Source organism: Perca flavescens, chromosome 18 (assembly GCF_004354835.1).
Source record: "Perca flavescens isolate YP-PL-M2 chromosome 18, PFLA_1.0, whole genome shotgun sequence".
Lineage (NCBI taxonomy): Eukaryota > Metazoa > Chordata > Actinopteri > Perciformes > Percidae > Perca > Perca flavescens.
In genome coordinates, this window is record NC_041348.1 from 29808389 (window position 1) to 29818082 (window position 9694).

General features: G+C 40.2%; 1 protein-coding gene across 2 annotated transcripts; it reads left to right on the forward strand.

Moving 5' to 3' along the window:
* Window positions 1-578: 578 nt before the first annotated feature.
* LOC114573543 (uncharacterized) lies at window positions 579-7977 on the forward strand. Of its 2 annotated transcripts, none has more exons than XM_028605795.1 (6): window positions 579-842; window positions 999-1319; window positions 1457-1726; window positions 1870-1995; window positions 2169-2312; window positions 7873-7977. In XM_028605795.1, coding segments are annotated over exons 1-6 (924 nt in total). In that variant the 5' UTR covers window positions 579-781; the 3' UTR covers window positions 7875-7977. The 2 variants fall into 2 exon arrangements, with proteins under 2 accessions (XP_028461596.1, XP_028461598.1); XM_028605797.1 differs by having other exon boundaries at window positions 2169-2255.
* The last annotated feature ends 1717 nt before the right edge of the window (window positions 7978-9694 follow it).

A 9694-nucleotide genomic window follows, 5' to 3' on the forward strand; every position in this document is an offset into this window, starting at 1 on the left:
CTCCCATCTCTGGTAACTGCTGCACTTGTTCATACGGTATATAGCTTAGCATATTCATATCTCCCTCCTACTCTTTATTCTATATAATATATGTACATTACTCTGCATGTTACTGCTTTTGCACTTAAACTGCATGACTTTGTCTCAGTAGGCTACTTGTACTTTGTGCAACTACAATTAGCTACAATAAAGCTTAATCTTATCTTAAATCCAAATGTTCTTCTGGTTGCAAAATGCATCTGAGTTTAAGATTTACTGGTTCTATTTGCAAATTTTCAAATAAGAGTGATTGTTTTCAGTGTTTAGTAGCTCCCTCTATCTCTCTCTCTCTCTGTCTCTCTCTCTCTCTCTCTGTCTCTCTCTCTCTGTCTGTCTGTCTCTCTCTCTCTGTCTCTCTCTCTCTCTCTCCAGCACACAGACCACAGACCACACTGCAGCTTGCTTCTGCTCAGCTGACCACTTTTTGTTCTCTCTGTTGCGTTGAACACCTCTGTTTGCACTGGGCTCTAACATTTGTCTATGTAACATATATGGTAAATGCATTTAAAATAATCTCTCAGCTGCGTTCAGAAGAAATGTTCATGAGAATAATAACGAAAAGTCAGGGGATTGCCAAAGATAGAATAAAAGCTACTATTACACATCACAACAGGTAAATGAGGAGATGAAGTCATTGTCAGGAAGTGGATCCAAATTTCCAGGAAGTAGATGCTATACTCATTTTCAGGAAGCATCGCCTCACAGACTGACAGTAAGAGTGTGAGACCGAGAGAGAATCACCATGGATCAGATCAGATGGATTATAATGTCTTCATTTCTGATGCTGCTGGTTCAGTTTACAGGTAGGAAATAGTTGTATTGTAACTTGGTGAGTTTAGTGAACTGTTGGGAATAAAAAATGAGACATTTGCAAACTTATCTAACATTATTGTCACACTAACTATGAACATAACAGTCAAGTTCATATTTCAGTTGATCACATCTCCTTTTTTGAACAGCAACAGCTTTGAAACCATCCTCCTCCACTGTCAGGGTTGGAGATGAAGTGACTTTGTCTTGTGGAAATGGGATAGATGATCAGGATCAGTGTTACAGTGCTACCTGGTTCTTCACTGGATCAGGAAACAGAGTAACGCTGTTTGAACACGGGCAGATTCGTAAAGAAGCCAAAACTAAATCAGACGGACTGAGTGTTACAGAGAACTGTTCTCTGGTTATAAAGAAGGTCACAGATGAGGATGCTGGTAGTTACATCTGCAGACAGTTCAGATCAGGGGAACATTATGGTGGAGACACAGTCTATCTGTCTGTTGTTACCAGTAAGTATTTAAATCATACTTTTTTTAAACTGTTTTCTTAGAACAATATACTGAAATATTACAATACTTATGATTACAATGATGAAGTTAATTTTACTTTAATTGTCTTTCTCTCTCAATATCTCCGTCTTCACCAGTGACTGAACAGAAGAACGATGATACGGTCACCTTGATCTGCTCTGTGTCGAGATATTGTGACCACTCAATGAAGTGGCTGTATGAGGGTGATAAGAATGACGTGGAGACAACACAGTTTTACTGTTCTGCCACTGTGACATTTACAACATCTCATCTTCATCAGAAGTCAAAGTATTACGAGTTATTGAAATGTAAAGTGACAGATGATTACAGTGGAAATGTGCACCTGTTCAGCTTCATCCCTCTTCAGTCCTCCGGTGAGAAACCAGGTGAGAATATGATCAGCTGTTTAAAATCACTTTGTGGATAATTACACTGAATATTTGTTTGGATCTAACATTATAATATTTCATGATTCTGTTTGTTTTGTGAAGTAGTTTTTTTCTAACTGAAGTTTGTTATTGTGTTTGAGGTGATGATGCAACAACTACAATATCTCCGACTACAAATGAATCACCAATGACAACAGGAAATAAATGGACATCAGAAGAGACAAACAACACGACATCTGAAAACAACAATCAAACTAAACCAGAAGGTAGTGACTGAACACAACAGAACTACATTTACAGTCAGAAAAGACATGCAGGCAAAAGACATTTTGTTCATTCAGATATTAGAGATATAGAGACAGCACAAGAACACGCTAACAAGTAGCTCGTCATCATAACACCTCTGATTATATTTAATACTTCTAACTTCCTTTTTCAGGCTGGTGGAGGATCATCGTCATGTCTCTGGGTTTAGCATCACTCATAACAAGTGTTGTGGTGGTCAACATCTGGGCGAGAGCTAAAGGTGAAAACATTCTTATTTTGGCTTTTAAGGGAACAAAACATCATAGAAGACAACATTGTGAGTTCAAACAGCGAATAATTGAATGTTTGTACAATTATATCTTTACAGAGTTTGTGATATTTGTTATTTACTTTTAACTGTGTATATACAAAAGACAGAAGAAGATACATAGAAATAAACCATGTGTTGTATTGACGTGGTTATGACAGCCAGAGGTGGGTAGAGTAGCCAAAACTTGTACTCAAGTATAAGTACTGTTACTTCAGAATAATAGGACTCAAGTAAAAGTAAAAAGTAGTCATCCAAATAATTACTTGAGTAATAGTAAAAAAGTACTTGGTGAAAAAACTACTCAAGTACTGAGTAACTGTTTAGTAATGTCTGATTTTTTTTTTTTAACACAATCAGACAGACAAAAATACAAAATAATCATCTTTAGACAAATTATAGTTAATCCAATCAATAAAATAAATTAAAATTAATTAATTACAAAAAGCTTAAATTAAAAGGTAGGTAAATTCAAGTACAAATCAACTGTGTGTGTGTCAAAACATGCAGAAACAAACAATTTCACCAAAGAATCACTCAGTGATCTCACTATTTAGCTTCAACAGTAGTTAGCTCTCAAGGTTCTTGCTGTGAAGCTGTGATCGTTTGGCAGTGAACAGGAGTCCTGCATGACTGAAAAGTCTCTCACAGGCTGCAGATGCAGGAAGACCTGTGTTGACTTTGAGTGACAGCTTCTTGATGTGAGGAAAGGTGTGGAGTAGATCCATACCTGCAGGGGACAGACATGAAAGGTACCTCTCCAGCTCTCCTACTTGTGATTTTCCCAACTCCATGGATGCAAAGAAGTCGTCTTCATCAGAGAGGCTGCTGTTTGCGCTGGTGACATCATCCAAGTCGGTGTCGAGGTGATTTCGGATGTAGTCAAGGCCTGTGGCAAGATAAATCGTTTTTCAAAATAATTAGGTCTGCACATTATTCTTACCCTTCTACTTTATAGGCTGTCAAGCTGCTGATGTTTGACATTAAAAGCTACCTGAGCTTCTAACTATATTGCCAACCTTTGGTTTGTCACTGACACACTATAATCCTAAATGACAGTAACATTATACAGATTTATATTAGGTCAATGTCTACTGGTTCACATTTGAATTGATAAACAAGTGTATTTACCAGCATTTAAGATGTTTTCCTCTGTGGTCCAGGATGTTCTGAATCTTGGTAGGAGTAGTGCTGCTGCTATCAGCTCAGGCTCTTTCATGATGTCTCCAAAACGTTTCTGGATCCCTTGCTGCAGGGCGTGAACAAGAGGTGTACACACTTTGCAAGATGACTCCAACCTCTTCAGCTTGTCCCGCAACTGGTAAAGCGTTGGCAGCAGGAGGCCCATATGCACAGATGATTCCCCTTGGAGGATATTAAGGGCCATGGCAACAGGCTTCATCACAGTAGCGTACTCAACCAAAAACCCTGTTTCAGCAGGATTGAACCTATAAAAGATAAACAATAAAAAAATGAGTTATAGCTATTTCTTGTACAATGTCTTAATTATGCATTGTACATGTTAAATACACAAATAAATAAATAAATAAAATAAATTATTTCATTCAAGTCATCCACAATTGTCACACCACCATGCAAAGAAAACGTAGTTACTTGAGACAAGTGGATTCACCCATTAATCAGGAAGTCTTATTTATTTTTATTATTCTTTAAAAACAAAATATAAATTTTGTCAACTTACATCTTTATCTTTAATGCTGTGCAGACATTGCAAATGCTTGTTCTCCTTGCTCTCGGTGAATGCGCACAATCCTTTCTACAGCAAGGAACAGGGAGCCAGCGTGTCTGATTGGGTCGGAGAAACTGCAGCTTGCATTCACGTTCCACTGTTTCATGAGCCATGGTTGACCTGCTGGTTTTATTCCAAAGAGCATGACACTTTGCAAAAGCAGACCGAGACAGCTTCTTGTAGGTTTCGTTTGCAGCTCCTCCTGCAGCAGTGGCATCAACTGTTGATATAAGGTTGAGGAGATGGCATGCACACTTTTGGTGCCTTGGAAGTTGGTACTCAAGGCCTGTGTTGTCATCCAGAATAGCAGACATATCTTGATACTCCACCTCTGACTCACTCTGATCTTCTGTTGCATCATCAAGGGTGGAGTCACTCTCCTCTTGTAAATTGGTGGCTTCCTCCTCTTTCTCCTCAACATATAATCGAAAGGCCTTCAGGAAGTTTGAGCCACTGTCTGTTGTCGTCCTGGTCACTTTTTCCCTGATGTGGTACTCAGAATGTATTTCCTCTAATGCAGCAGCAAGGACGTCAAACGTGTGCGAGCCATTGACAGGTCTACAAGCCAATGCAGCGGAGTGCCTCTCCAGTGAGGTGTTGTCTATCCAGTGACAGGTGACACCTAAGTAGCTACGTTGTCTGGCAGACCAGCAGTCTGTTGTGGTAGCAACATAGTTCACAACACTCAGCTTTTTGATGATTATGCTCATCTTGTGTTTTGCAGCTTCTTGTATTCTTGAGCATAACGTTTTCCTTGTCATTACTGTATGAGGTTGCAAGGTTTCTATCAAAGTTTTGAAGGATGGCGTCTCAACCACAGAAAATGGTTGGTTGGCCTCACATACAAAATGTAGCATCAGCTTGTCAAGTGTTGCTTGTGTTACCCGCCCTGGGGCAGCGAAGGCTGTGATTTTTGCATTTTGAGTATTGCTTGAAGAGGAGGACTTGCGCTTTCTGTGGTTCTCTAGTAAGTCTGTGTACTTAGACAGTTTGTTGGGGTGAACCCTCTGTGGATTAAAAAAAAATCTGTGAGGCTACAGGGAGATTAAGAGATTGAGACTTATTACATCAAATTTATATATATATATATAGGAAACGTTTAAAACATATATAACCTAAAAGACAAACATTCTCCTATTCACAGCAACAAAAAAAATAAAATGTAGGAAACTTACCGCTACATGTTTCCTCAAGTTAGATGTTGAGTTTTTGAATGCTGAAATGTCCGTTTGTTTTGGTAGACACAGAAGACACCGCATAATGTAGCTGCTGTTTCGCACTTTTACTAGGGTAAACATGCTTTCAATATGAGGCCAGGGGTGTTCCCCTTCTTCTGTGTCTGCATTGCCAACACTTGATTCTGACATGTTTGTTTTGCTACGACGTAACCGCGTAACCGTCCCGCCGCTTGAGTATGGTGACGAGACCGCACAACTACGATTGATTGGTGAAACACAGTCACGTCGTAGAGCCTTTAGTGGAATTTTCAAAATAAAACATTAAAATGAGGCGTACGCGGGATTGATAAAAACAATGACGCGTAGAATACCAAAGAGGTAAAAAGAAAAGTAACGAGCTCATTGTAGCCTAATGTAGCGGAGTAAGAGTACAGTTTCTTCTTCACACATCTACTCAAGTAAAAGTAAAAAGTATAGTGATTTAAAACTACTCCTAGAAGTATACGTTTTTCAAAAACTTACTCAAGTATATGTAACGGAGTAAATGTAACTCGTTACTACCCGCCTCTGATGACAGCAAATGATTAATTGAGAAAAGCAAACTAGCAATATAAAAATCACAGATGTAAAACGGCTATGAAATAAATAAATAAACAGAAATAAAATTTAAGTTACACATGGAAGGGATGCAAATGAGGTAAACATATAACAATATGTTGCATAATACACCTTGCGGTGCAACCTGAACACATCGTCAGTGATGGACCTGGGGTTGTCAGGTGTTTCGGGTCTTATCAGATACCCACACCCAGGTGACCTAGCCAGGGGTGATCAGTCCCTGACTTGTGTCTAGGCAGCTTACTTCACCACTCATCACCCCTCTTAACTTACAGCCAACAGGAAGTCTTTTGAGTGGCGTCCAAGATGTTCTTGATTGCTCTTCGTCTTTGCAGTTCACAGATCCCTAAGAGTCCCAGGACCTTGTGCAGAGATCACCCTGTTAAGCCCTTGCAGCCCACTTCAACAGGTTCACAGTGGGCCTTCCACCCCTGCCTCTGACACTCTGCTACCAGAGATGCATATTTGTCGCAGTTCCTGTCTTCCCAGGGGACTACTTTCTAGCATGAATTTTTGCTTGGTTGCATCGGAAATCAAGACCATATATGGCCTAAGTGTGGTAGCTGTGATGGTGTCCGGTACCTTCAGCAGCTTTCCTAGATCGACCAGGACCTGCCGATCTCTTCCTGTTGAGAGCAGACCACCCTGGGCCTTCGGTCGGGGCTGAGGCTTCTCCCGGCATGAACAAAAGAGATGGGGCACTTTGTAGGCTGTTGCCGCTTTCTGGAGGTGATGCCAGTGTGGATGGTGTCTGCTCTTGCCCACAGTACCTGGTCGTGGTGCCAATGGTATCGCCCATCTCTCAAGGTAGCTGTACAGTAGCTGAGAATGTGCTCCAACAACCCCCTCTTCTGGAAGAGTTGGCAAGCGGGTGAGTCCACCAGGCCTCAGGTGAATAGATCAGAAGGACTCGGGAGTATGTTATACATTGACTGGACCAAGAACGGATGCCACTCTGACTCTTTGTTGGCAGCAGGCCCCAAAACCCGATGATTTTCTGATGGTCTTTGGGGTAGAGCTTGTGATGCATGGAGGTTCTGGGCACTGTGGGGTGTCTCCAGGCCTGGCTCCTCCTCTGTCTCCCCCGGTGCTGTATCGGGTACTGGCACTGTGTGGTGCACCAATTGCTTCACTGCTTAAGCAGCCCATCTTGGTCTGGTGGATCTTTAAACCTCTTGGGTTTTTGCAAACCTTAACCTTATCTGCAGACAACACTCCTAATCTTTTGTCCCCACCTTCTTGGCCACCCCCTGGGGTATTTCTCTGAAGGGTACTTCGTAGCAAGATTGTGGTTGCTCCATCTCTAAAGCCGCAGTTTCGGTTGCTAACCCTCCCTTCCCTGGTTGCTGTCTCCCCGAGATGTCCTCTGTTTCTCCAGTTGTTGCTGCACTATTTGCGGTTGTCATTCAGCCTTCTCCTGGGAGTCAATGGCGTCGCCATACTTGTTTAGTTGCATGATACACCTTGCGGTGCAACCTAGACACATCGTCAGGGATGGACCCGGTGGATCAGCTGTTTAAGGTATTATTATCAGACACCCTCACCCAGGCGACCCACCGATTGTGTCCAAGTAGCTTACTTGGCCACTCCTTACCCCTCTTAATCCAGAGCGAACGGGAAGCCTTTTCAGCGGCTTCCAAGATGTTCTCGATGGCTCTTCGCATCTGCAGTACAAAGATCCAAGAGTCCCAGGACCCAGTGTAGAGATCGCCCTTCGAAGCCCCCATATAATGGAATTCAATACAGCACCAGCACAAACAAAGTGAACATACGTAGAGTTGAGTCAACACCTCTTTATGTATGTTTCTAATACAATACAATGGAGCTGAATGAGAACTGTCACATTATTATTATTATACAGGTTTGAATGTGTGGACACACAGGTTTGGAGTGTGTTAGGAAAGTGATGAGTAATGATCTCATCTGCTCAAATAACCATTACTCTGTTTCCATTGAGCAAGGCACTAAAACCCAGCTGTTTCTGTGATCTGTGTTTCAACATTTATTTGCTCCATTTTCACAGGAGCATGAAGATGAAGTGACAGTGACCTATGAAAACGCTGCAGAGCCTTCTACCTCTGTCTGACTCCACTGATCAACAACATCATCTCACCACAGTCCTCTGCTGTTAAACATCATCTCATCATATATTACATGAGTAGATACCAAAATGATATGTTGATGGATGACTGAATGTGTTTTCTGTGCTGTTTCTGTTAAGTCTGAGCTGGACAATGATACTGAAGTCTTGATCTGATCTCATATTATAAAGCCTCTAAAACAGATCACTTGGTATATTTATTTATTTCTTATTTAACTTCCCTAAATAATGCTCTCACATACTCATACACATACTGTAACAAAATTTCCTGTTAAATTACAGTAAACTACTGACAGCTACAGTTGCCAGCTTGAAACTGTTATTCTACAGTGTACCAACTGTGATCTACAACAACAGTTTAGTACTGTAAAAATATTACTATTAGTACTAGTACTGTGCTGTATGGAAAATAAACATAACAGTATTATACTGTCAGCTCTTTGGTTGCAATTATACTGTTATTTTACAGTTCCTACAGTATTCTCCATTAACATCTTATTACTGTAAAACTGTAGAATGTGATCTTCACAGTGATATAAACCAATGATTTAAAAGTTTTACATTTAAAAACCCCTGAAATAATAATAATAATAATAATAATAATAATAATAATAATAATAACAAATGAAAATATCTGTCACAGAAATGGCTCATACAAGAGATGGCCTTACAACATTAGGCATTTACAGTATGTAAGCTGAACATTTTCACTATCTACAAAATCCATAAAAACACCATTACTACCTGGTTGTCAGAATTTTTTCTTGAACTATGACAAGTGATGGCTACACAAAATTGACCAGGTCTGGTTTGACTGTTTGCAAAGCATACAAATTACAAAGCTAATTCAACTTCATTTAACCTTACTGCTACTTGTTTTTACTTCCGCCTTCCTTCCTTCACCCAAAGACAACAGTTGGGTTAAAGTAACTGCATCAAATGCATAGCAGCTAAGAAACTAAGTAAAAGCTAACTAAATTACACACTCCATTAACAATAACAATTAAACATATCAAACTGGCTCTCAATAATGGTGGGTCCAAAAATGAACCTGGACATCTGAGACAGATGGACTGAACTATACTGGCTAAATAAAGCCCCACTCAAAGTCATCACATTTTTTAGAGGCCAAATGGGGATTCACTGTTGTTGCCTTTTGGTGGACCACCTTCCCCTGGCTGGCCTTTCTTCCCCTCTCAGGATTAATCCCAATGAGGCACCACTACAGGCCTTCACAGGAAAATAATCTTTAAAATACTCTCTCAAGAAAAAAAATCATTACATCAACAACTAGTCAACTAACTTTTAGCTACTGTACATTAGTGCATATTTGAAGCTACTTTTTACTTTTTTGCATCAACCTGCATAACAAGCTTCTCCCTATGAACTCCCATAAACCGTTTTACTTGAAAAAGTAAAACAACAAATGGTAAAATAGAACCTTGTAGCCCACCTTAATTAGATCTGACAACAAATCAAATGAACCAAGCCAATTTATGCTAATTTAAGTAGCTTAATGTGCTTCAATAGAAAGCTAAACTTTTGTCCACATAGTTGCTAAATGACAGTAACGTATGCTAGCGGGCAGCACGTACTTTTGACTCAATCTTTTCAGCAAAAAAACAGTCAATCAAATGTTAATCCAACACAAAATCACATTAACATTATGCTGACTTGCAAGTTTACATTTACCTTCTTAAGAAGGATGGATGAGGGTGCCCTGCGCAGTTGACGAGAGAACGGT

Excerpts from the sequence above, each read along its gene's own strand:
- LOC114573543 (XM_028605795.1), top strand. The coding sequence starts at position 782 with ATGGATCAGATCAGATGGATTATAATGTCTTCATTTCTGATGCTGCTG. Across the intron at positions 843-998 it reads GCTGCTGGTTCAGTTTACAG|CAACAGCTTTGAAACCATCC; the intron begins GTAGGAAATAGT and ends TTTTTTGAACAG. Across the intron at positions 1,727-1,869 it reads GTCCTCCGGTGAGAAACCAG|GTGATGATGCAACAACTACA; the intron begins GTGAGAATATGA and ends ATTGTGTTTGAG.